The sequence below is a fragment of the Mesocricetus auratus genome, unplaced genomic scaffold, assembly GCF_017639785.1.
Source record: "Mesocricetus auratus isolate SY011 unplaced genomic scaffold, BCM_Maur_2.0 Super-Scaffold_100062, whole genome shotgun sequence".
In the NCBI taxonomy this organism is placed as follows: Eukaryota; Metazoa; Chordata; class Mammalia; order Rodentia; family Cricetidae; genus Mesocricetus; species Mesocricetus auratus.
Window position 1 is genome coordinate 319,873 of NW_024429234.1, and position 27,319 is coordinate 347,191.

General features: G+C 44.1%; 1 protein-coding gene and 1 pseudogene across 5 annotated transcripts; both read left to right on the forward strand.

Annotated features, from left to right (window-relative positions):
• Positions 1-1,010: 1,010 nt before the first annotated feature.
• Terf2 (telomeric repeat binding factor 2) lies at positions 1,011-26,981 on the forward strand. 5 transcript variants are annotated; one of them, XR_005873448.1, is made up of 10 exons: positions 1,013-1,412; positions 1,510-1,605; positions 2,818-2,948; positions 9,636-9,722; positions 11,999-12,145; positions 14,698-14,804; positions 17,061-17,178; positions 21,338-21,423; positions 24,249-24,289; positions 25,831-25,974. XR_005873448.1 is itself a non-coding variant. In XM_040736572.1 (10 exons), exons 1-10 carry the CDS (start codon positions 1,034-1,036, stop codon positions 25,987-25,989), a joined length of 1,626 nt encoding a protein of 541 aa, XP_040592506.1. In that variant the 5' UTR covers positions 1,017-1,033; the 3' UTR covers positions 25,990-26,981. The 5 variants fall into 5 exon arrangements, 3 of the variants coding, with proteins under 3 accessions (XP_040592507.1, XP_040592506.1, XP_040592505.1); XR_005873447.1 differs by having other exon boundaries at positions 1,014-1,412; positions 24,246-24,289; XM_040736572.1 differs by having other exon boundaries at positions 1,017-1,412; positions 17,061-17,453; positions 25,831-26,981.
• Positions 7,787-7,935, forward strand: LOC121136321 (annotated as a pseudogene).
• Positions 26,982-27,319: the final 338 nt, after the last annotated feature.

The window sequence follows — 27,319 nt, forward strand, 5'->3', positions numbered from 1 at the left end:
ACCTCCATTATGTACACTTAATGGAAAGGGGAATAGATACTTAAAAAGGAAAGTAACTTGTTCAAGGTTTAAACAGTAACAAGAACTGTGAAGGTGGACAATTTTGCTCCTTTTATTTTTTTTATTTTTATTTTTATTTTTGGTTTTTTCGAGACAGGGTTTCTCTGTGGCTTGGGAGGCTGTCCTGGAACTCACTTTGTAGACCAAGCTGGCCTCGAACTCACAGAGATCCGCCTGCCTCTGCCTCCCAAGTGCTGGGATTAAAGGCGTGAGCCACCAACGCCCGGCAATTTTGCTCCTTTTAAGTAAGGGCTCACCAAGCAGCTTTGATTGCCACAGCTAGGACTGCTTCAGAGAGTGGCTTCAAAGCTTTGTTGCACCTGAGCTCTGAAGCAGGTTCAAACCTAGCCCAGCAATTTTACAGAACCTGTCTTAGAATAAATCTTCACTGGGAGCAGAGGAGACCTTGCAGTTGATAAAGTGCTTTCTGTAGAATCGTGAGGACCTGAATTGGTTCTTAGAACAAACCCACGTTAAATTTTTTTTTTCAATCAGCAATATGTTTAATGGGAGAAATTCTGTGTGCCTGCTAAGATCAGAAATGCTGCCCGCATTAAATTAAAAAAAAAAAAACAAGAGCTGGTCATGGTGGCATTACTCTTAGCACTACGAGGCAAAGGCAGATTTCCAGGCTAATTGGTCTATATCATGAGTTCCAGGCCAACCAGGGATACGTAGTGAGACTCTGTCTCAAAACAAAGCGACCTTTTCTCTATTATACTGCTTTTTACAATTTGCAGAATGTTTAATTATATGCATGCGTTTATTTTTCATATTCTTCACAGTGTCCCACGTCAGCCGCATAACCTTCAAAACAACGGTCCAGGCCGGGCTGTGTGGACTTCAATCCCCAGCAGGCATTGCGCCAGACACAACGGGAACTACGGAGGCCGAGGAGTTGGGGGGGTTGTATCCCTCTCTGGGTCCTTTCCCTCCCAGAAGCCCGCGGGCAGCTTGGAACCACGTCGGTATCATGGCCGCGGGAGCCGGGACAGCGGGCCCTGCTTCCGGCCCGGGCGTTGTGCGTGACCCGATGGCGTCACAGCCTAGGAAACGGCCCAGCCGGGAGGGCGGGGAGGGTGCGCGGCGATCGGGCACGATGGCGGGAGGAGGCGGGAGCAGTGACAGCGGCGGGCGGGCGGCGGGCCGGCGGGCATCGCGCAGCGGCGGGCGGGTTCGACGGGGGCGGCACGAGCCGGGGCTGGGAGGCACGTCGGAACGGGGCGCGGGGGACGCGCGGCTGGAGGAGGCGGTCAACCGCTGGGTGCTCAAGTTCTACTTCCACGAGGCGCTGCGGGCCTTTCGGAGTAGCCGGTACGGGGACTTCAGGCAGATCCGGGACATCATGCAGGGTGAGGGCCGGTCCGGGGCCGCGGAGGGGAGGAAGGTCTGTGGTGGGCAGGCCTTGGGGTCCCGGGCTCGCAGAGTCAACCGTGTCTTCTTTCCCAGCGTTGCTTGTCAGGCCCTTGGGGAAGGAGCATACGGTGTCCCGGTTGCTGCGAGTTATGCAGTGTCTGTCGCGCATTGAAGAAGGGGAAAATTTAGGTATGGCTATTTTTTGTGTGTGTATTCTTTTCTGGGCTCACTTACGTAGGGTTTTGTTATTTTCAAACTTAACATCCGGGACTGGACAGATTCCGGGTTAAAGTGCACTACTGTTTCCATCGTGGATGCCTTTTTCATTCAAATTTTCTCCAGTTAAGTGTCCTTGGCTGGTGTTATGTGGGCTTTTTGAGGGGGGAGAGGTTCCTCCCCACCTGTTAATTGCACACCCATTTTTGTTGCTGAAAGTAAGTTACACCCTTAAGGACACATCCTTCCCCCTCTTCCTTCCCATAGTAGAGCGTGAAGTCGCCCCCCCCCCACATACCCCAGTTGAACTTAGCAGCTACTTAACAAACTGTCTTCAATGTTGGCCACTTGTATCTGAGGAACATGTTTTATTCTGGATTTTAGAGGTAAATGTATATGTTATAATTGAGCTGTGTTGAAAAGTATTGAAAGCTAGTCCCTTGAAATATGTTGATTTAAGCAGGGCTGTGGTGGCGCACCCCTTTAATCCCAACACTTGGGTGGCAGGGGCAGGTGGATCTCTGTGAGTTCGAGGCCAGCCTGGTCTACAGAGTGAGTTCCCTGGCTCGGAAAAACCAGAATAAAAGCCTATGTTGATTGAAGCTGGGTGTTATGGCACATACTGAGGCAGAGACAGGGATCTCCAAGTTTGAGGCAGCCTGGTCTAACAGGGAGTTCCAGGAAAGCCAGGGTTACACAGAGAAACAAACAAAAATGAAATATGTTGATTTGAATTTGAACCATATCACAAGCACATAAGCAAAATTAATGCAAATCATTTGTTTGTTTGTTTGTTTTTCTCAAAACAGGGTTTCTCTGTTGCCCTGGATGTTCTGGAGCTCTCGCCACTGTAGACCAGGCTGGCCTGGAACTCTCAGAGATCTACTTGCCTCTGCCTCCCCAGTGCTGGGATGAAGGTGTTTGCCACCGGGCATAAATGTGCAAATCTTAACTGTGTTTGCTTGGTCCCATTAAACAGGATCTCTCCACATAGTCCTGTCAGTCTCACTGTGTAGACCAGATTGGCCTCTGCCTCCTGAGTGCTAGGATTAAATGCCTGGTTTGCATGATCCTTTATACAAATGAGAGTCTTACAGCATCTTCATGCTTCCCTGTATATATTTTTTAGACATGTTTGCCGTTCCTTGGGAAAGAGCTTAAAGTGAAAACTGTGTTTTATCTTAGACTGTTCCTTTGATATGGAGGCTGAGCTCACACCTCTGGAATCAGCTATCAATGTGCTGGAGATGATTAAAACAGAATTCACGCTGACAGAAGCAATGGTGGAATCCAGTAGAAAACTGGTCAAAGAGGCTGTAAGACACTGTTTTTAACATTTTATTTTTTTCACCTATCAAAAATCCGTGGGTTTTGAGGACACGTTGTAGAATCTTTGAGGAGGTCGGTGGAGCAAGCAACATGTCATCTCTTCACATGTCCCCTTTCTCACCTAGGCTTGGAAAGTACTCTGCTCTGTGGTTTTGGTCTTTGTGGCATTGGCAGGAGGGGCCATTGACTGGGGAGTGGGTTGACATTGAAGACTGCTGTTTTGGAAGTTATTATGCACTGAGAGGAGAAAAAATATTCCCTGCAATCAGAATAGAATCAGAGTCAACTAGAGAAAAAGAATAGCACAGACAGCATTGTAGAATAACAATGCTAATGAACATCTAGGAATTTGAGGCTGTCACTTTGTCAGGGTTCAGATGGCTTCACATAGAACTCTTAAAGTATAGAAGTAGGTTTTTCTTCTCCAGTAACCAAGGCTGGGGGTGTGGAAGCAGATGGCATACGAGGGGCAGAAGAACGGCAGCTTGGCATTGCCTTGGTAGTACAGGAAAGTTAGGCGTAACAGAAGAAAAGAGAACTCCTGAAAAGGACGAGGTCCAGAGGTGGAGGAGGGTAGAGCGAGAAGACCTGTGTCACAAGGAAGGCATTAACTGTACACGGAACTCAGATATCCTGTTTTTAAAAAAATCTAATGTGGCCGGGCGTTGGTGAGGCACGCCTTTAATCCCAGCACTCGGGAGGCAGAGGCAGGCCGATCTCTGTGAGTTCGAGGCCAGCCTGGTCTACAAAGTGAGTTCCAGGACAGCCTCCAAAGCCACAGAGAAACCCTGTCTCGAAAAACCAAAAAAAAAAAAAAAAAAAAAATCTAATGTGTGTTGGGTACAGGTATCTTTTCAGTTAAAGACCTAGAGCAGGAACTACTGGTTAGTCTTGCAAAGAATGTTTGAATAATTTTTTGTTTCTTTGTTTTTGTTTTTTGAGACAGGGCTTCTCTGTATTGTTTTGGAGCCTGTCCTGGAACTCACTCAGTAGACCAGGCTAGTATGGAACTCACAGAGATCGGCCTGCCTCTGCCTCCCGAGTGCTGGGTTTAAAGTCATGCACCACCAATACCCGGCAAGAATGTTTGGATAACAATCCCTTTGTAGATTTTTAGTATAAGTCAGATTTGTGTTGAGGGGAAATGCCAGAAAAGTCATTAGCAATGGAGGAGAAACCCAAGGGTACTTTGAATAGCTCAGGTTCTTCTGAATGAAAGAATGTTACTAGTTCAGAGTAATCAGTCAACCCCTTTAGAAACAAGGACTAGAAACAAAGGACATCCATAACTCCAGTCCCAGGTCCTCTGGAGCACCAGGCGTGCATGCAGTGACAAGTGTCCAGACCAAACCCATATACATAGAGTAGCAATGAGGGTCTTTTTTTTTTTCAGCCTACCAGACTGGTTTCCAGGGGAAGAGGGGGAAGGGGAGGCAGTCTTACTATGTATTCCCGGCTGTCCTGGAACTTGCTATTGCCCTCTTGCCCTTGCCTCCTGGGTGCTGAGATCACAGGCATACACCACCATGCCTAGCTGCCCTTTTTTTAAAACGGTGCTGGGCGAAGGCAGAGATAGGGATTTCCCCTAAACTCTTGTTATGCCTTTTTTTTTTTGGTTTTTTGAGACAGGGTTTCTCTGTGGCTTTGGAGGCTGTCCTGGAACTCGCTCGGTAGACCAGGCTGGTCTCGAACTCACAGTGATCCGCCTGCCTCTGCCTCCCGAGTGCTGGGATTAAAGCGTGCGCCACCAACGCCCGGCTTGTTATGCCTTTTGACTTTTGTATTTGCATATACACCTTCGGAAGGTAAAATTATTGAACATGTGCTAGACAAAGTACTCTATTACCAAGCTGCATTCCTAGCCTTTACTGTGTTTGTTACTTCAATATCTTAGAAATTATTATAAGACTTGGCTGCATAAAACAGTGATGATTAGCCTTCAGTCTGCAAAGGTCAAGAAGCTAGTGGCCTACCTCAGTGGTCTAGCCTAGGATTTCTTTTTTTTTTGGTTTTTTCGAGACAGGGTTTCTCTGTAGCTTTGGAGGCTGTCCTGGAACTCACTTTGTAGACCAGGCTGGCCTCGAACTCACAGAGATCGGCCTGCCTCTGCCTCCTGAGTGCTGGGATTAAAGGCATGCGCCACCAATGCCCGGCTAGCCTAGGATTTCTTAAATAAGATTATGGTCAATTTGGCCGGGCGTTGCCTCTGCCTCCCAAGTGCTGGGATTAAATGTGTGTCACCATGCCAGACATTTTCTCTTTATGACTGAAAAAGGGTTAGTTACTGGGCCAACAAGATGGCTGAGTAGGTAAGGCTGCGTGTTGCTAAGTCTACATATTGGAAGAGCGCACTCCTGCAAGTTGTCCTTGAACTTCTACATGTGAGCTAAGGAATGCATGTACACATGCATACTAAAATAAATGTGATATTAGAAGTTATTTATTGCTTTATAAGTTAATTTGTTGGTTGTAAATGTTATGTTGAGGAATGTTGGTATTAGACATATTCATAGAACATTCTTTGTTTTGCTTTCTTCTCTTTTCATAGTGTCTGTAGCTTAGCTGGAACTCTTGGTAATTCTCCTGTCTCAGCCTCCTGACTGAGTCATCTGTGAGTTACAACTGTGAGTTAACATGTGCGCCACCAACGCCCGGCCTAAATAAATCTTTAAAAAAATTTTACTTTGTAGAGTAGGCTAGATTTTTTTAAAAACTATTTATTTATTTATTTTGATTTTTTGAGACGGGGTTTCTCTGTAGCTTTGAAGCCTGTCCCGGAACCCGCTCTGTAGACCAGGCTCGCCTCAAACTCACAGAAATCTGCCTGGCTCTGGCTCCTGAGTGCTGGGATTAAAAATGTGAGCCACCAACACCAGGCAAATTATTTATTTTTATTTTTATGTTTTATGCATTGGTGTTTTGCCTGCATGTATGTCTATGTGAGAATGTGAGATCTTGGAGTTATAGACAGTTGTGAGCTGCCATGTGGGTGCTGGGAATTGAACCTAGGTCTCTGCGAGAGAAGTCAGTGCTCTTAACTGCTGATCCATCTCTCCAGCCCTGAGATTTATTTTCATTTTTATGTTTTTGAGAATTTTGCTTGCTTGTGTGTCTGTGAACCATGTGCATGCCTGGTGCCCACCAAGGTCAGAAGAACATTGGATACCCTGGACCTGAGTATGATTGTGAGCTGTCATGTAGATGCTGGGAATTGAGGCTGGGTCTTCTGCAAAAATAAGTGTTCTTGGTAAAGTTTTAAGCAATAAAACTGTATATGTATATATACATATTGAGAGAGAACAGAGCTCTTTGCTGAGCTTGATAAGTAGCTGAAAGATGACCCTTGAACGATCCTCCTGCCTCCACCTCCCAAATGGCTACTACATGTTTTTGTTGTTTTTACTATGTGGGGACTGGAAAGATGATTTGGTCGTTATGAGTGCTTACAGCTCTTGCAGAGGATCTGAGTTTGGTTCTCAGCAACCAATTAAAACCTAGATGATCCAGCACCCTTTTCTGGTTTCCACCAAGTATATACATGGTGTACATGCATATATGTAGGAAAATATGTAGAAAATATGTGAAGAATAAAGATTAAAAACATCTTTAATTTAAAATAAATAAAGTGTGTGTGTGTAGCCGGACGTTGGTGGCGCATGCCTTTAATCCCAGCACTCGGGAGGCAGAGGCAGGCGGATCTCTGTGAGTTCGAGGCCAGCCTGGACTACCGAGCGAGTTCCAGGACAGCCTCCAAAGCCACAGAGGAACCCTGTCTCGAAAAAACCAAAAAAAAAAAAGTGTGTGTGTGTGTGTGTGTGTTACTTACAGAGACCAGAAAAGGGCTTTGATTTCCTTGAGCTTGCATTATAGGCAGTTGTGAGCTTCCTGGCAGGGGTGCTAGGACAGGAACTCTGGTCCTCTACAAAGAAGCAAGCACTCTTAACTACTGAGCCATCTCTCCACCCCTTAAAATCTTCGTTAAGTGTACAAAAACCATAGATGTAAAAATACAAAAGCTGGAGTGCTGATTACACCTATAATTTCTATACTAGGGAAATTCAGGCAGGAAGATGACAAATGGGTCTGAGTTTCATAGTGAGGTTCTGTCTTAGAAAACAGCAAGGGTGGCGGTGGTGGTGCACACCTTTAAACCTAACACTCAGGAGGCAGAGACAGGCAGATCTCTGAGTTCAAGGCCAGCCTGGTCTACAAGAGCTAGTTTCAGGACAGACTCCAAAACAATATAGAGAAACAACCCCCCTGTCTTGAAAAACCAAAAAACAAAAAAAAAAAAAAATTGTGAACTAGAACAATTGAGTGAGTTCTGGTGACCAGTTCTGTAATCTGAGGTACTCAATTCTGAGGCAGGAGGATTGTGAATTCAGGGCCTGCCTAGATTGTAGATTGAATATGAGGGTAGTTAAGCACTTAGTGAAAATCTGTCTCAAAATTCAGAATGAGATGTGGAGAAATGACTGAATTAAGAGCATGGACTGCTCTTGAAGAGGATCTGGGTTGTAACTCCAGCTCCAGGGGGACCAGTACCTCTGTGGGTAGCAGTGCTCACAAGCAAACACACGTCCACATGAACATAACTAAAGATTATTTTCTCAATTTGCAGAGGACTGGGACTAAAGCTCTGTGATGAAACATTTTTGTAGTAGGTGTAAGCCTACTAGGTTCAGTGTCAGAGCCACCAAAGCAGACAACACTTCCTGCTATGGGGAACCAGTTAGATGGCCAAACTTACAAATAACTCCATGGAAAATCTGCTTTACTTTAGAACATGGATATGATACATTTATATAGTAAAAAGTGCTATAGGGTCACTTTTCAGCCTTTTGGCTAAGACAGGTAACTGTTCTCCACAGTTTAATATCTGATGTGTTCTCTATCCAAGGGCAATATGGTAAATTTTAGAGCTAGGAGATAGAGTAAGAGTTTATTCTATCCCCTCTATGCATTGTACCTCCAGGAACTTTGGACCGCTGTGGGGTATTAAAAGATGCTAGAGAAAATTCAGATAGCCAAAACAGTTCCTGTTGATGGTGGAAAGCTAAACGATACACCTACTTAACAGTTTGGCTGCTGCTTACCCCCATGAAACATGATTTGCTCCAAGGATCTTACTTCTGCATATTTACCTCAGAGTTGAAGAGTTGTTTACACAAAAACCTGTGTAAACCCATAGTGACCCAAAACTGACCCCTCCAAATGTTCTTGAGTGGATAAATGGATAAACTCTAATGTGTCCCAAACAATACAGTAGTGCTCAACAATAACAAAAAAACTGAACTTCCCAGCTCGTGGGAGGCTGAGGCAGGAGGATTGCGTTTTATGTGGTGATACCCTCTGAAAAGAGCAAAAGTAGTGCCCTCTACACCTGTAATATCGCAAAGACACGGGTGGTGGTGGCAGCTGCAGTGCAGGCCTTCAATCCCAGCGCTTGAGAGGCAGAGCTTGACAAGCCTGGTCTACAGTGAGTTCCAGGACAGCCTCCAAAGCCACAGAGAAACCCTGTCTCAGGAAACCAAAAAAAAGAAAAAAGAAAGAAAAAGAAAAGGATATGCTTTTGTATTTGTGGTTACAGAAGTCTGGGCATGTGCCCTAAACAGTTTTGCTGTGTGCAAGTTAAATGCAGTAAAACCTAATAAAACTGATGTGGCTTATAAAGATAAAAGCTGTGTTGTTTTAAGAAAGTATAATATTTATTCTGAAAATGGTATGTAAGTAACATGATCATCTGAAAAGGTGGTTAATTTTGCATCTTCCAACAATTTATGATCATGCCTGTTTGTTGACGAACATTTGGCACCAGTTTCATCTGCTTTGGACTGCTGTACTAATTAGCCAGCATGTTGAAAGTCTTTCAGTTACCCAGTCACTGTTGCCTTTCCCTGTGTGTATATTCTCTTGGGGTTTCTTTTTTTTTTTTTTTTTGGTTTTTCGAGACAGTGTTTCTCTGTGGCTTTGGAGGCTGTCCTGGAACTCGCTTGGTAGTCCAGGCTGGTCTCGAACTCACAGAGATCCGCCTGCCTCTGCCTCCCGAGTGCTGGGATTAAAGGCGTGCGCCACCAACGCCCGGCTCTTGGGGTTTCTTTATAGAAACTCTTTTTCCTGTGGCTGCTAAGAACATCTGGTCCTACCTGACTCTTGGTCATTTTAAATCTGCTGTTATGGGTGAGCTGTTTGTCAGTCTCAGGAATTCCTTGCACACTCCATCTAGAGTAACTAGCTGGCATCTATGGTATAAGAGACTTGCTTCTCATTATGCAGAATTGGCCTCAGCCCTGTTCTAATAGAATTACCCAGACTCGACGGTCAGCTCTTCGCTTGTCCCTTTTCCCACATATTCCTCTCACAAAAAGATTGAAATCCATTGTTCTGTGGACTTGAAATTTGGGGCCTCTGGAATGACTTCTGTCTTTCCTTAGGCAGTCCAGCCCAGATTGGCTAAGTGTCTGTAACCTAAGGGATGCAACTTTGCTCTCGGGCATTACAAACAACAAAAACTACACTTATGGTTGTCAAGTGCTTGACTTTTAAGTACGGGAGTTTGAAGCAGTGTGAAAAGTCTTAGGTAGTTGCAAGATTTAGCTTTTCAGCAGAGTATGTTTTGATATTTGATATTCTAACGACATTACAAAACTTTTAAGTTTTTCTCCCTTTTGTAGGCTGTCATTATTTGTATCAAAAACAAAGAATTTGAAAAGGCTTCAAAAATTTTGAAAAAATACATGTCCAAGGACCCTACAACTCAGGTAAATTTGATCTATTTTTATTCCTGTGACTTAATCCATCTCACTGCCTTTTGTAGAGTAGTAACAAAAAGGTTCTTTGTTGAGACTGCCATTTACCCCAGGTGTGGTAGGAAACAACAATAACTCCAGCACTTGGGAGGCAGGTGCAGGCAGATCATTGCAAGGCCAGCCTGGTCTACATAGTGCTTCTAGGCCAGCCAGAACTTTTGTTTCAAAAAAAAAAAAAATCTAAGTATTCACCTTTAAAAACCCAACACAGGTTGTCTGTGATCCCAACCTCTGAGAGCTTAGGCAGGAGGACTGCAAGTTTGGAGCCTGCCTTGAACTATATGGAGAGTTGTAAGACCAGCCTAGGAGACACTGTGAGACTGTCTTAAAACATGCTTCAAGCAGGGCTGTGATGGGGCATGCCTTTAATCCCAGTACTCAGGAGGCAGAGGCAGGCATTTCTCTGTGAGTTCTAGGCTGTCTTGGTCTACAGAGTGAGTTGGGACAGCTAGGGTTATACAGAGAAACCCTGTCTCAAAACTAAAAAACTAAAAACTGCTTCACATTTTTTTATTTTTAAGGTAACAGGCTCTGGCTTCAGTATCTGATACTGGTTTTTCAAGCTTTAGTTTTCATAAACCACTTTTTTTTGTTGTTCTGTCAGCTTTGTGATAGAACATCAGTGTCAGATGTTTAGCAAAAAGTATGAGACTTCTAGCCCTGTCTATATAAATGTTAGCTCTGTAGAAGTAGAAGGCTATATGGAAAGGACTTAATAATTCCCTTTCCTGTCAAAAGGGTGGCAGTCATTTTGAGCTACAGCCTCAGTTGGATTCTCTTCCCCCCAACTTTATTATTTTATAAACTTAAGTTTTAGGCTGGGGAATATTGCTTAATGGTAGGACATTTGCCTAACATGCCCTGAGTTTGAGTCCTGGTATTAAACACACAAATAACCCACTTTACCCCTTTTCGTTGTTGTTTTGAGGCTGTGACTGTTGTTGAACTATGTAGACCAGGCTGGCCTCAAACTAACAGATATTTTCCTGCCTCTACCTCCCGAGTGCTAGGATTAAAGGCATGTACCATCATGCCTAGCAAAATCCCCTTTATCCTTGAATAGCTAACATATATTTAATACAAAATTGAAAGGGTATTCTAAGGGCTTGTTAAGTCAGTAAAGGTGCTAGACACCAAGCCTGGCCACCTGAGTTTGTTCCATCCCCAAGACCCAACACCTGCAAGTTGTCCTCTGACCTTCATACTTGTGCTGTGACACAAAGACACATACATACATATGTACAGGCAGTCACACACACACAAGTAAAATGAAGTCAGGGGTAGGAAAAGAGTTGAGTGAAAAGTCCCTTGTTTTTGGCCTTATCTGGCCTCAGAGGCATCTGTTGTTATTTTTATCCTTTCAGAGATTCTGTCTATAGACAAGTCTATTGTGTGTGTTCACACCTGAACACATTTGCCTCTCCTGCATATGGGATGAAGGCAGAGTCTTCACACTGAATTGAACACTTATCCTTTTTTTTTTTTTTTGGTTTTATGAGACGGGGTTTCTCTGTTTGGGAGGCTGTCGGTCCAGCCTGGCCTCGAACTCACAGAGATCCGCCTGCCTCTGCCTCCCGAGTGCTGGGATTAAAGGCGTGCGCCACCAACGCCCGGCCCTTTTTTTTTTCTTAATACTGTAGTAAGGGATTTTCTTTCTTTTTTTAAAGATTTATTTATGTATATGAGTGCTTTATCTACAAGTACAACTTCCAGAAGAGGGCATCAGAACGCACTATAGATGGTGAATTGAACTCAGGACCTCTGGAAGAGCAGCCAGTACTCTTAACCTCTGAACCATTTTTCCAGTCTGGGGATTTTTTATTAACATACAATGGAGCTTCTTTTTTTTTTTTTTTTTTTTTTTTTTTTGGTTTTGGTTTTGGTTTTTCGAGACAGGCTTTCTCTTAATTGTTTTGGAGACTATCCTGGAACTAGCTCTGTAGGCCAGGCTGGCCTCGAACTAACAGAGATCCGCCTGCCTCTGCCTCCCAAGTGCTGGGATTAAAGGCGTGCGCCACCAACGCCCGGCAACAATGGAGCTTCTTTATTCCTTTTTTATGACTAACTCCATAGTAACCCATTCATTGTGGCTGAACCGTGATTTTTCAGCCAGTCCTTTGAATTGTCTTGACAGTATTGCAGATGTTTGGTGGTATTCTGTCTCAGCTCAGCCCTGATGTGTCACTGTTCTCTTCCTTTCTTCTGTTGCAAATGTCAATCCTTTGTAGAAGCTAAGAAATGATCTCCTGAACATTATCCGAGAAAAAAACTTGGCACACCCTGTCATCCAGAACTTTTCCTATGAGACCTTCCAGCAGAAGATGCTACGCTTCCTGGAGAGCCACCTGGATGACACCGAGCCCTACCTCCTCACGGTGCGCTTCAGCCTCTCCTCTCCTCATGGCCATGTTTTGAAATGGAGAGTGGTGTGACAGAGACTGGGTTATATATACTACCTGTCTTAAGTGCCCGTGAGGTGCCCAAAATGAACTGACTGACAGATGGAACATACCCGGTTTCTCTCACCTGCATTTTAGGCTTTTTTACCTGTGACCAATCTTGTCACAACTTTCTGTTATAATCCTGGTTCCCACAGGCAGTGAAATCTGAGCTGAGGGGTAGATGTAGAATGAGGAGAGGAGGAGGGACTAAAAGTATGATACAATCCAAAGGAGCCAAATGAAAGTGACTTTTTTAATGTATATGTGTGTTTTGGGGACACAAATGCCTGTGCACCACAGATACATAGTTCTCATGGAGGTCAGAGGTGTCAGATCCCCTGGGACTGCTGGAGTTGCTGATTGTTATAAGCCACCCTATAGGTGCTGATAATCAAATTTGGGTCTTCTAAAAGAGCATCCAGTGCTCTTAACTACTGAGCTATCCTGTAGCCTTAACCCCCACCCCTTTTGTGATAGGGTCTAGCCTGGAAAAGTATGTAAACCAGGCTAGCATCAGACTCAGTGATCCACCTGTCTCTGCCTCCTGAGTGCTGGGATTAAAGATGTGGGCCACTGTGCTCCACTGGCCTTATGAAGATAATTGTTTGTTTGACTCAAGATTTCATTGTAATGCACACCTCCACTCTGTGTGGTAAGGCAGAAGGAGTGTGACTTTAAGGCTAGCCTGGGCTACATAGCAAGTCCCTGTTCAAAGAACCTAATGACTGGAGATGTAACTTATTATTAAAACACTTGGTCTTGGTCTAGTAGGTACAAGCCTCGATTTGATCTCCAGCATCACCAAAAAAGACGGAGTAAAGTGGGGGAACCAGGATTTTGATAATGTTAAAAATAGCCTGTTAGCGGGGAATTGGTGGTGCACTTGGGAGGCAGAGGCAGGTGGATCTCTGTGAGTTTGAGGCCTACAGAGTGAGTTCCAGGACAGGCTCTAAAACAATACAGAGAAACCCTGTCTCAAAAAACCAAAAAAAAAAAAAAAAAAAAGCTTGTTGTAATGGGGAAACTGAGGCCTCTATTTAGATAGTGTCAGTGATGGATCTTACGGCTATTGGACAGATCTCAGATCACTTGTAAAGCAGGTATTTGTAATAGCTAGCTAGGAAGCATCTGGATGCTGGAACTCTGGTTTGGGTGTGTTTTGTTTCTTTGCTTTTTAGATAACTGGAAAATATTTTTCTACTCCTTACATGAGGATAGAACTCATCTCTTAAGACACCAAGTCACAGATGTATCTGAAATGAATGGATCAGTCCACACTTAGAGTAAGAGGGAGACAGATGAACAGGGTTAGGGCAAGAATGGTCTGCCTAGGGCTTCCTATGTAGTTTTGGTATAGCTGTCAGGAAGACAAAACATTTGGGGATGTGGTTAATAATTATACACAAACTAAAATCTTTTTTTTTTTTTTTTAAGTTTTTCGAGACAGGGTTTCCTGTCCTGGAACTAGCTCTTGTAGACCAGGCTGGTCTTGAACTCACAGAGGTCTGCCTGTCTCTGCTTCCCAAGTTTTGGTATTAAAGATTGCAGCACCACCACCCAGCTTAAAAATCATTCTTTTTTTTTTTTTTTTTTTTTTTTGGTTTTTCGAGACAGGGTTTCTCTGTATTGTTTTCGAGGCTGTCGGTCCAGCCTGGCCTCGAACTCACAGAGATCCGCCTGCCTCTGCCTCCCGAGTGCTGGGATTAAAGGCGTGCGCCACCACCGCCCGGCTTTAAAAATCATTCTTATCTGACAGTTATTCTAAGTTTTGAAAAAACATTTGAGCCAGACATGTTGGCACACCCCTATAATGCCAACCTGGGAAACAAACAGGAAAGTAACAGCAAGTCCAAGGCAAATCTGGTCCACCTGTCGAGTTAGACCATCTGGAACTGTATGCTGAGAGCTTGCCTAAAAACAAGATAGAAACAAACCAAAGAAGGGAGGGGCCTGGGAAGATAGCTCAGTAGTTAAGAGCACTTGCTGCTCTTGCACAGGACCCAAGTTAGGTTTCAAGCACCCGGAAGGTGGCTCACACCAAATGTAACTCCAGCTCCAGGCAATGTGATACCTTGTTCTGACCTCCATAGGCATGTGGTACACATGACTTCATGCAAATGTATACACATACATGTGGAAATTAAAATTTTATAAAAAAATTAAGAAATTTAGCTTCTATACCTGACTCCAAAAGAGACTTGGAAACCAGGGACTAGGTAGGACTGGTGTTGGAAGGACAAAGGTACAATGCAAGAGAGTTCTTTAGCCTCATTAGCCATCTGTGGAGGTGTTACTGTGGTAGGTCAATAAGGAGGGGAAGTTTGAGGGTATCCCCATCATGCTGTGCCCATCTGTGTCTTCAGGCCAGTTCCTGGGTAGGATTTGGGAATGTGTTGCTTCATGTTGAGTATATTCATGGTGAAAGAAACAGACACTAAATGAACTTCTGTGGCTCCCTCTTCCTAATGACACCCTTCTTTTCCCAGATGGCCAAAAAGGCTTTGAAATCCGAATCTGCTGCTTCAAGTACATCGAAGGAAGAAAAGCAGCCAGTCCCAGAGCCAGTGGAAAAGCCACTTAGAGAGCCTTCAAGGTGAGAATGACGTTTTGTGGTTGTAGAGAAGACTTTCAGCAAGGTTACTTTCCCTTAGTGGACTTGATGACATTCCCAGGGTTTGGGCATGCCACACTGTGGTAGGTGGAGAATGTGGCCTAGGAAAATGAGATTAGCTATTGGGGGTCTCTGAGAAAAGATCCTGATGGGCACATCCCCAAAGGCTCTGTTTTTACTTTTCTCACCTATGACTAGTGGATGACCACACACAAATGTGCATGCTCCTTTCATTTTGTGGAGACAGAGACACTTTGTAACCATTTTGGCCAAGAACTCAGTAGTACTTCTTCAGCTTCCCATGTGCTTAGACTGCAGTATGAGCTACCATACTTGGCTGGATAACCTTTTAATTCACTCTGGGAAGCAGTGTTCAAGTAAATGAGTCAGAGTTGGGCATGGTGGCACATAGCTCTTTTTTGTTTGGTTTTGATTTTTGGAGACAGTTTCCCTGTGTAGTCTCTTGACTGTCCTGGAACTCATTCTGTATACCAGGCTGGCCTTGAACTCAGAGATTGCCTGCCTCTGGTGGCATATAGCTTTAATACCAGAATTTGTGAGACAGAGGCAAGAGGCTCTGAGTTAGAGGCTAGCCTGGGCTATATAGTGAGACCCTGTCTTGGAAGGCAGGCAAGTAGGCTGCATATGTCAAAGAAAAGGAAAGAAAGAAGACAAGTCGGGATCTCAAGTCTAGTGATTTAATGTGAAAATCAAAAGTAGATTCCTCTGGGGGTCTGCACAATTTTATTAGCCATAGAAGAGAAGATTTATTATTTAGCTAGAGGTTTGAGGGGAGGGAGGAAAAAGAAAAGTATAGATGCCTGTGTCCCCTGCTAGTTAATCTTGGGGCTCTGTCCTGATGGCCTTTTCTAATCCTCGTTACTTGCTGGGGCCCCATCTTGAAACCAGGAGTTAAATGTCAACATGTGACTCACTGAAACCGTATCTGAATCCTAGCACCCTGACTTGAAATACAAAGTGCCAAATGGGTCCTAAAATAAGACAGTCCAAAACAGCACACTGGAAAAGCAAGGCCGGGTTTTCTGGTTTTGGCAGTTGCTACTTTGTGAGAGTATCTAAAGTTCAAATTTTGTTTGTAAGATATCCTCTTTTGTATGTGGTTATTTCTCAAGGGTTTTTTTTTGGGGGGGTGGTGGTTTTTTTTTGAGGCAGGGTTTCTCTGTGGCTTTGGAGGCTATCCTGGAACTCACTCTGTAGATCAGGCTGGCCTCAAACTCACAGAGATCCACCTGCCTCTGCCTCCCGAGTGCTGGGATTAAAGGTGTGCGCCACCAACGCCTGGCTTATTTCTCAAGTTTTAAACAGATTTATTTTTTAATTGTGTTCATGAGTGTGTATGGTGAATATGGGTGCCTATGGAATCCAAGAGAGGGCTTTGGAGTTCCTAGAGCTGGAGCTATACACAGCTAATATTGAGCCACCTGATGTAGGTGCTGGTAGCTGAATTGGGTCCTCTGCAAGAACAGCAAGTGTTTTTAACCACCGAGCTAGATTTCTCAACTTTTGATGTTGATTTTAGAAAACAACTTTGTATGTGTGAGACGATCTGACATGCTTGTCAGAGGAAGTTGGCCTTCAGGCTGCCAGTTTGCCTTTTCCTGACAGATTTTACCCTAAATTCATTAGCTGTTCCAAAGAATCGATACAATTTCTGTAAAAGTCAGTCTCATTGCTTCCAGGCCAATGGCATACCGCTTCCTCAGAATTCTCAAGCCACTGTTTCTAAATGTATAGACCATTAGTTGTTTCTCATGAGGGTTGGACTGGGATGGCTGAAAGAGTGGAGATTTCAGTAAGACTGTAGATGCCTGTTGCCTGGGTAGATGTGAGGTTGGCGGGCATGTTGGCAGGTACTGCTCGGAGTTCTTACATGATGGAAAACACTGCTTTGCTCATACAGGCTGAAAGGGTTGGTAGCCACAGTTAGAGGCCTCTGGAGAGAATAGTGTTGACCTTGGCTCCTGTAAGGGTCTCTTGTTTGCAATTTGAAATTAGATTTATTCTCATTAAGTGAAGGCTTTTATAAGCAGCAGCTATTCAAGAATAAGGAAGCAGCCCCCTCCTGCTTTGGTTTTTTTTTTTTTTCCTTTCCTTTGTTTTGATAGAGAGTGTTGACGAATCCTCTCTTTGAAGCCTTATACTTTGTAAAAGTTCTGCCTACTTGTATGTGCTTCCACACTGGGGAGACTGATTCTCCTGTGTGTGGTTTATTTGCAGACAGCCTCGGAACACTCCAACCACCATCGGAATCAGGACTCTGAAGGCAGCTTTCAAAGCTCTGTCAACTGCACAAGACTCAGAGGCAGCTTTTGCAAAACTGGACCAGAAAGATCTGGTACTTCCTAATCTAGCATCCCCATCATCACCAACCCACAAAAACAAGAGACCCAGGAAAGATGAAAATGAAAACTCAGCTCCTGCTGAGGGTGAGGGAGGCTCAGAACTGCAGCCCAAGAACAGTCGCATGACAATAAGCAGATTGGTTTTGGAGGAGGACAGCCAGAGTACTGAGCCCAACCCAGGCCTCAACTCCTCCCCGGAGGCCATGTCAGCATCACCATCCAAGCCCAGAGCTCTCAACCAACCCCACACAGGGGAGAAGAATCCCAAGTATGAAGACCTTCTTTGTAGCAGTTTTGGGGCTGGTTGGCGGTCCTGGTTGGGTCTGGTTTTACTTCCATGAATGAAGCCACCAAGGCTTGCTCAGACTGCTAGAATGAGACTGGAGCAGGGAGCAACAAGTAGCTGTCCCTACCAGTCCCCAAGCCTCATTGGAGGCTATGCTGCACTGCCCTAGGGCGTGAGAAGGAGCGAGGGAGGGCTTCTGAGCCTTCTGCCAGTCACTCTAAGTGCCTCAAGGACTGTAGTCTTATTTGTGAAGTTTGTCTGGGTTGGGCCTCATTATACTTTATACTTATGAAAGACCAATGAATACTAGTTTTGTACTTTGTCTTGGGCATTTGAGACTCAGTAAATTCAGTAAAGACTTCCTAATCTTCCATGTTCTGCCATTGCTATGGGGCAGTGGTTAGGATATGTTAATTCTGTTAGTTTTATTCCCCATCGTGACTCCCACCCCAGGTTTTGAGTTTGGTTACCTTTGTACCCTTCATGGATCCACCCTCCAGGCACTGGCTTGCTTGCTTTCTCTGGAACACGCTGTCTGTTTCTCCTGCTGTGCCTTCACTTCCCCTCATTCCCACAGTGGACTGTCATTTCTCCATCATTGCCTGTCAGAATTCCATTGGTGCTTCGAGGGGAGACAAGCTTAAGTGTTCTCTGGGCTCAAGCACTTCCACGTTTTCTTACTGAATTTCCAGTGCTCTCTCTCTAGGAGACGACAGTTAGCATATTGCATAGATGAGAAAGGCTCAGATAGTTACTGGTGCACCTGTTGTCACACAGCTGAAAGTAACAAATGTATTTTCAGGGTCTTAATCTATGTGGCGTTGACACAGCAGCTGGGGCCACATATATCAATTGCCTCTCTTGAAACTCTTGCCTCCTCCATGAACTCTTCTGTGGCTGTCCCTGCCATAAGTCATCTACCTCACCGGTCTCCCAGGGCCCTCGCCATCTCGATACACTGCTGTGTGTTGTGATTGGTTGGAGAACCCTGCTCTGACCTGCAGTGTGAAGGCCATGGCATGTGATAACATGGATTACTCCAGACAAATTTGCACTATATGTACCACTCTTGTATTCAGAAGTGAGTCACGGTCACACATAGTTCATGGCAGCTCTACACACCTTGTCCTCATTTGATACATGATCCATTTATTTCTCACAGAAACCCTGTGAAGTATAGATACTGCCCCCATGAGCAGATGAAGAAACAAGAGCATTCAGGATGCCATTAGGATTGTAACTGAGAGTATATACAACAGTTGCAGACATACCCAGTGCTGTAGTATGTCCAGCGTCTGAAGTATGATGGGTACTGTGTAGCAACAGTTGGCAAAATCCACCTGCTACCTGTTTTTGTTAATAAAATTTAGTGGAACATAGCCACATCCAGCAGGTAGGGCTTGTCCATGGCCACTGAGTGTTCTGGCTGTGAAATGAGTAGTGGCAACAGAGACGGCGAGGCCAGCAAAGCTGCAGACACTGTCTGTCCAGTGAGCACAGCATGAGGAAGCATCTGAGATGCCCTGTGAGGTTGGGGAGAGTTGCTGAGCCTGCTTATTCAACTCTTGGGTAGACTACATCTGTAGAAGAACAGATATTGAACTGACCTTGAAAGAGTAGGATGGTAGCAAGCACCTTGTAGAGAGGAATTCTCGACAGTATTGCAGCTTGTATGTGTGCATGAGAAGCTGGTGTTAGTAACTTGGGAGACTGCAGCACAGCAGCAGGACAGGCCAGTGGCCAAGTCTTAAGTTTGTAGTAGTCAGGTTGTCATGCAGGCAGTTTCTCCAACTGCAGAGGTCACATTTAACTCTTTTTTTTTTTTTAATGTTCATGTTCCCAGTCCTGTGGGGCACCACTGAGGGCAGGGTAAGAAGCTGGAGACAGCTGCAGTTTAGTAGGGAAAGTTTGGGGAAGAAGGATCCCCCAGAGAAAGGCAAAATTAGGAGAAATAGCCTAAAATTGCTATATGCTAAATGCTGTGTGTACAAGGCACCTTGTTCAAGGCAGGTATTTACTAGGAGTTTATTAATCAAGTAAAGGGGATTCTTAGAACTTGTATGTAAGGGATGACACCCCCTAAATATATGTACATATATTAAGGATTAAGGTTTCCAAGGCCTAAAGGGCAAAACCCAGCAGCCACGGGCTGTTAGACAGTGTTCATGAAGTTGTAACTTAACTAGTGAGGAACATGAGTATCTAGAAATGGCCCGAGTTGCCCAGGACCACAGCCACCTGACAGCTAGGAAGATTCTAGTCTTACAGGTGCTTGGGCCTCAGGCAGCCCCTGCTGAAAGATTTGTGCTAAGAGCAAGTGAGTGGATTCGAAATGGACAGGTTACTAGCAGCCTGCCTTTGAGAACTGCAGAGATGAGGGGAAATGGTAGCCAGCAGGAACCAGGCTTCACACTGATTGTGTCAGCTCTGGGAAAAGAAGAAAACTTAGAGTAGTAACCTAGCTGTTACCTGTCTCTGAAAATAGTGATTCATAGTAAAGCTAAAACAGCTGTGGTGCCACTCTGTGTCAAGTAAATTATTCTCAAGATCGAATCAATAATAACAGTATACATTGTCCACCATTTGTCTCAGGTACTTGGTTGGGTACTTCTCAGGAAAATTACAGAAGAGGAATTTTGGGAGCCTTGACTGGTTGTGGCCATCAAGTGGCAAATGGAAGCAGAGGCTTTCTGGCTTGGGAAAGCCGGGGCCTGTTGCAATACTTGTGTGGAGGCAGGAGGAGCAGAAGACTAAGGTCTTCTTTGATCATATAGCACATTCAAGGCCAGTCTGGGCAATTCTGTCACAAAGGAAAAAAAAAAGAGAAAAAGATTGATTTTTTTACAGTATTGAAAGACCCATAAGTTTCCTGAGCAAGGAAGATAGATTCTCTTAGACAGAGGGAAGAGGAGCAGAGCAGCCTGGGTTGCTGTACAACAGTTTTTCACCTGTGGGTCAAGACCCCTTGAGGGTCAAATGACCCTTTCACAGAGGTCACATATCAGATACTTAGATTATGGTTCATAACTAGCAAAATTAGTTAGGAAGTATTGTTGAAATAATTTTATGGTTGGGGTCACCACAACATGAGGAACTGTATAAAAGGGTTGCCCATTAGGAAGGTTGAGAACCACTGCTGTAGTGTGGTGTGATGGAGCCCAGATAGGAAATGACGTGGATTCATAGACCATAGAGGAGGAGTGTGCTGACTTTGTTAAGTAGTCTAGCATGTGTATTTCAGGCTGGCTTTGACCTTATGGTTTTCACATCTTAGTCTCCCAAATACTGTTATTGCAGATAAGTGTCACAGTGCCCAGTTGATATGCTTTTGTGCTATTGGCTTTGGGAGGAGAAAAGGATACCTTATTGATTCCAAGTATCTTGAGTTTAACTCTAGGAATAGGGAGGCTACCAAAGTCATTTTAAATACAGTGGAGTATGACCCTGAAGGAGAGGCAAGAGTTTGCACCTTCTAAGTCAGAGAAATGCTGAGACCTTTAAAGGATCCCAAATGCCCAGTATGTTGATACATACCTGTAACCCCAACTCTCAGAAGGGAGAGGCAGGAGGATTGAGAGCTCCAGGCCAGCATGTGCTCAGGGTATAATCCTGTCTAAAAACAGAAAATGCAAAAAACCTCAACAAATGAGGAAATTAAAGTAGTGTTGAGGGAAATGGCAATATGGTAATGTACTTTGCTCAGTAGTCAGTTTGAGACAAGACACTGCAGTGTTCACGTATGGTGATGCCTGGCTAGCCCAGGAAAAAAGTCAGATGGTGTGGTGGATCCTGAGTACTGAAAGAACGAGGTTCAGAGCTTATGGCCAAGGGGGTGTTTCATGGCTTATCTTCATTGCTCTCCCTAGAGTACCCAACAGGAAGTGGAGCAGCCCTAACGGGCTTGAAGGAAAAGAAGTTTGGACGGAAGAGGACCAGCTGTTTGAAATTCAGGGTAAGCCCCAGATTGTCCTTGCTGAAGTGGGATGCATGGTACTGTCATGTTCGTGTTCCAGAACCATCTGTGTCCCAGATAGACAGCTGAAGAAGGACCTGGTCTCATCTTGAATCATCGGGGATCAGATTGTGTCTGGTTTTGTTACAACAGGATCTTGTTGTGCAGCCCAGGCTGGGGTCTGAAATTCCATATCTTCCTGTTCGGCCTCCCAGGTGCTAGGATCATAGGCATGTAACCATATTTGCCTGTATTTCTTTTTCCTTCTCCCCCCGCCCCTTGGTAGGTGTTGGTGGTGAGACAGGATCTCATGCAGTCCAGTTTGTCCTTAGACTTCCTGTGTAGCAGCTGAAGATGATCTTGAACTTACAAGTTTCATGCCTCTGCTTTCAAAATGCTAGGATTACAATCATCCACTATCAGACCTATCTTTTTCCTGTTTGTTTATTTTGAAGACAAGGCTTCACTGTGTAGTCCTGATCGGCCTGAAATTCTATATGGACCAGGCTGACCTCAAATTCACAGATCCATGCACGTGCCTCTGTCTCCTGAGTGCTAGGTCTCCTGTATTTAAATTTTTTAAATTCCATTTTTTTAAATTATTTTTTTGTGCTGGTGGGGAGGTAGCATGTATGCATTTTGAAGTCAGGATAAGTCCCAGATATCAAATTCAGGTCATCAGACTTGGCATCGAGTGCCTTTACCTGCTGAGCCATCTACTTAGTCTCTGTATTTCTTTTTTTTTTTTAAAGATTTATTTATTTATTACATATACACCAGATTGAATTGTAGGTGGTTGTGAGCCACCATGTGGTTGCTGGGAATTGAACTCAAGACCTCTGGAAGAGCAGTCAGTGCTCTTAACCTCTGAGCCATCTCTCCAGCCCCCAGTCTCTGTATTTCTTAAAATAAAAGTCTCTTTGGTGTGTGTGCCGAGCTACATCCCCAGTCCAAGTGAAAAGAAAAAGATGTCTTACCAGTTTCTGTGCATACATGCATAGGATAGGAAATTGTACTTTCTGTTATTACATCTAAAGCTCTTAGCATTTGTATTAGAATCTTTTCTACTACATATTTTGTATTCTAGAAGAAATAGCAAATGCTAAAGGATTGTAAAGACTTGTAATAGCGACAGTAATGCTTTCCCAATGCGAAAGGTTTTTGTCGTAAAGTGTACCTCGATAGGGGCCAGCAAGATGACTCTGGGTGAAAGCTGCCAAGTCAGTTGACCCAAGTTCAATCCTCAGAATCCACATAGTAGGAGAACATCAGCTCTCATTTGTTCTCTGATCTCCAGACTCATGCCTTACTGGAGCACACAGGCACACACGTATATACAAAGTACCTTCATATCAACTGGGCATGGATGACAGAGATAGGAGGATCTCTCTGAGTTGAAGCCAGCTAGGACTAAATAGTGAGACCCTGTTTCAGAGGGGGGAGGAAAAAAGAAGAAAAAAAAAATCACAATTTAGCCAGGCAGTAGTGGTACACACCTTTAATCCCAGCACTCAGGTGGCAGAGGCAGGCAGATATCTATGAGGCCAGCCTAGACTACATAGTGAGTTTCAGGATGACCAAGAATACACAGAATAACCCTTTAAAAAAAAACAACAAAAGAAACAAAAAACATTTATGTGTACATACACATGCTATGGATTGTGTGTGGAGGTCAGAGGTCAATTGGAGGGAGTAAGTTTTCTTCATCCTCCGTATGGGTCCTGGGCATTGAACTCAGGTAATGAGAGATTATATACAGACATCTATATGTGATGTTTGCACACATGTAGTAGATCTTAAGATTTTATGTATGTATGTATGTATTTATTTATTTATGTTTTTTGAGACAGGGTTTCTCTGCGTAACAGCCCTAGCTGTCCTGGAACTAGATCTGTAGACCAGACTGGCCTTAATCTCAGAGATCTGCCTATCTCTGCCTCCTTAGTGCTGGAATTAAAGCCTGTACCACTACCACCCAGTTCCAATAAATTCTGATTAATGAGAGACTTGAAGCTCTTTACCAAAGCCATCATTTTCTAAAAACACTAAGGGATACCAGGTGGTGGTGGCGCACACCTTTAGTCCCAGGTCTCCAGAGTCAGAGCAGGTAGATCTCTGAGATCAAGTCTGGCCTGGTCTACAGAGCAATTCCAGGACAGCTTTTGTTTTTTTTGTTTTTGTTTTTTTGTTGTTGTTGTTGTTGGGTGGTTGGTTGGGGTTTTTTTTTTTTTTTTTTTGGTTTTTTTTTTTTTTTCCGAGACAGGGTTTCTCTGTGGCTTTGGAGGCTGTCCTGGAACTTACTTTGTAGACCAGGCTGGCCTCGAACTCACAGAGATCCGTCTGCCTCTGCCTCCTGAGTGCTGGGATTAAAGGTGTGCGCCACCAACGCCCGGCATTGGTTGGGTTTTTTAAGACAGAGTTCTCTGTGTAGCCTAGGCTGTCCTAGAACTCTCTGTGACCAGTGGCCTGGAACTCATAGAGATAAACCTGCCTCTGCCTTCAGAGTGCTGGAATTAAGGCGTGTGCCACTACCTTTGGATAGGTAAGTTCCCAGAGCCTGAAGTGACTGCAAACAGAACACAGAAGAAATTGACCTTTTGTGATGTCCTTTTAACTCTCAACATGAGTGAACTTGTTTTGTTGTGGTTTTGCCATTCTGAGGGTCAAGCTCAGTTTTATGCAAGCTAGGCAGTTACTCTCTACCACAGAGCTGCCTTCCCAGCCTGGAGTGCCTGTGAAATTTAAGTCAGGTTTTCCCTTTAAATCTAAACCTATGTTTTCTTCACATGAAAGAAACTGTGTGTACTGTTCATGTTTTCCAGCAGCACCAAATGAAGACAAGTCATCCAGTTTAACAAGAAAGCAGGTAATTAAAAACTTGTTTAAACTTTGTGTGTGGGGTATGTTACCTACATGTAAGATTGTATTTTTAATTATATACGTGTGTGAGCTTGTGCATGTGACTGCAGTGCCCATGGAATCCATATTCCCCAGAGCTGGAGTTACAAATGATCAAGAGCCACTTGATAATGGTGCTGGAAATCAAAATTGGGTGTATCTGTGTACCTACCATGTGTGTGCCTGGTGTCGGCAGAGGCCAGAGAGGGCATTGGATCACCAGGAACTGGAGTTAAAGATGGTTGAGACCATGCTGGGAATGGAACTAGGTCCTCTGGAAGGACAGCCAATGCTGTGTCATCTTTCTAGCCCTTAACATGCTTTTTTAGCCGGGCGTTGGTGGCGCACGCCTTTAATCCCAGCACTCGGGAGGCAGAGAGAGGCAGGTCTCAGTGAGTTCGAGGCCATCCTGGTCTACACAGCAAGTTCCAGGACAGCCTCCAAAACAATACAGAGAAATCCTGTCTCGAGAAAAAAAAAAAAAAGATGCTTTTCTGTTGTGAGTTTTATAAGAAAGGGTAAAATAGGTTTCCCTTCTCAGGCAAAGATTACCCATGCACCTGAAAAATACCTCTTAAGACAGCTCAAACTAAGGTCAAACAATGGGTTTTGTTGTTTGGTTTTGGCACTAAGACTTGAGCCCTCACCCATGCTTGGTGAACACTGTGCCCTGAGCTGCACCCTTTACTTCTTTTCTTATTTTTAAGTGTCAGTGTTTTAGGTTTTTTCAATGTTTTGGCTTTTTTTTTTTTCTGTGTGTGAGCCTGCATGTATATGTGTGTACCGTGTATGTGCAGTGCCCCCAGGAAGCCAGAAAAAGAATCTGAGCTCCTAAAATCAGAGCTCCTAAAATTGGAGTTTACAGATGGTTGTTATCTACCATGCAAGCGCAGGAAAACCAAACCAGGGGCCTCTGCAAGGGCAGCAAGTGCTCATGACCACTGAGCCGTCTCTCCAGCCCCACAGCAGTGATTATCAGTAAAGAAAGACATGTCAGGGGGCTGGAGAGATAGATGGCTCAGAGGTTAAGAGCACTGACTGCTCTTCTAGAGGTCCAGAGTTCAATTCCCAGCAACTACATCGTGGCTCACAACCATCTACAATTAATCTGATGCCCTCTTCTGGGATGTAGGCAGAACACTGTATATGTAATAAATAATAAATAAATAAAAATCTTTAAAAAATCAATTATATAAAAAAAAAGAAAGACATGTCAGAACATTGATGATTATTAGTTATCCAGACCCACCGTGTTTGTTTTTCTTTATAGACAATGTCTGTCTTTGTAGCTCTGGCTGTCCTTTGCAATAGAGATCTGCCTGCCTCTGCCTCCCAAATGCTGGGATTCAGTGTGTGCACCATCTTCACTCTGCTTATACTGTGTTGTAACCTTGCTGTTGGCTTCAGAGTATTCTCATAGGATTTTTTGACTTTGATTACCTTATCAATATGTTGGAAAAGAGGTAAGTGGCAACAAGTTTTGACAAGTTTTATGGTTTTCTTTTGCAGAAGTGGACCATAGAAGAAAGCGAGTGGGTGAAGGCTGGAGTGCAGAAATATGGGGAAGGAAACTGGGTTGCCATTTCTAAAAGTTACCCCTTTATTAACCGAACAGCTGTGATGATTAAAGATCGCTGGCGAACCATGAAAAAACTGGGCATGAACTGAAAAAGGCTCTCGTTTCCACAGGATTCACAAGAACATGGTCTGAACAATAGTCACTGATGCTCTGATGTCTTTCAGAAGCTAGACTGAGATGAGAATTGTTGGCGACCTCCTTCTGTCCAGGGAAGTCCCCTGGACACTCCCATCACTGTTGTTGGAGATGATGGAGCTGAGAAGCAAAGCCAAGTCCACCCCGTGTCTGCAACAGAGGTGACAGGCACACAGCTTGTACAGAACCAGAATATCATTAGTGTTTCCTTTTAGTGGTTTGCTTCAATTTGATCCCTAGTAATCCATAGAACCTTCTCCTAAGAAATGATGGAATCCCTTAGGAGTACTTATGATCCCAAGACCTGTTAAAACCAGCAATGTGAGCCTTATCTGGAATGTACTTAATCCTTGTTGAGTTTCAGCCTCCTAACTCAAGAACAAAGGATCTCTGTCAGTCCTTGTGGAATCTGATTCCTTTTAAAAACTGTTTAGCCACTTACATCATCAACCCTGGACCTAACTGCCTTGGCATCGCTGTTAACGTGTGCTGGGCTACATGGCAGGTTTATCCTCCATACTTCTCATGTGGTTGAACAAGTGTGGTTTTGGGTTTTTTTGTTTTTTTTTTTTTGTAAAATGGTGATTGTAGATAAGCTTAGCTTCCTCCCCGACTTCCCCCTCTCAGAGCCTTTCCTTATGCTGGACTTTTAAAGCTTAAAAATCAGTCCTGGTTGAATACAATGCCTAAGTCATCCTCTGTGAAATGGTTGCTCCCACACTTCCTAGTCGTGCCGTGTTTGTGTCTTGCACAGGAATCCAACATGCCCTTTTCCTTTTGTACAGTGTCGTGCTTGCTTTCTCTCAGACACCCTTAAGAACTGTCTTTTTAGCGAAACAAAAAAAAACAAAAAAACTCAGTTAAATGTTTTCTGTAATCTTTTTTAAAAATGAGAATGAGTTGTTCCTACTTGTAGCATTCTTCATTAAAGTCTTGCTTCTCTCAAGGTTCCATAGCTGGTTAATTGCAGTGCAGCATGTTTTCAGATGGGGCAGCAGGCAGTTTACAAGCTGCTGCACAATGCTTTTGAGCTGCTATGAAGCCACTTTGTAGTCCTTAGAAGCCATGTCACACGTGCTGTGGATTTGTCCCTTCTCCTAAGGGTCATGTTATGTAGGGACTAAACAGTCCCTAATCCCTGTCTTCTGAGTGAGTGCGAGGCAAGTTTAGAGATGTGTGGAAGGTTCCATTTCATGTTTAACTTATTGAAGTGTGAAAAGTGCAGGATTAGAACCCGTTGGCTGTGTGTGGCATTTGAAACGATTTCCTGCCTGCCCTCTTACC

Excerpts from the sequence above, each read along its gene's own strand:
- Terf2 (XM_040736571.1), top strand. The coding sequence starts at position 1,034 with ATGGCCGCGGGAGCCGGGACAGCGGGCCCTGCTTCCGGCCCGGGCGTT. Across the intron at positions 12,146-14,697 it reads CCGAGCCCTACCTCCTCACG|ATGGCCAAAAAGGCTTTGAA; the intron begins GTGCGCTTCAGC and ends TTCTTTTCCCAG. Across the intron at positions 14,805-17,060 it reads CCACTTAGAGAGCCTTCAAG|ACAGCCTCGGAACACTCCAA; the intron begins GTGAGAATGACG and ends GTTTATTTGCAG.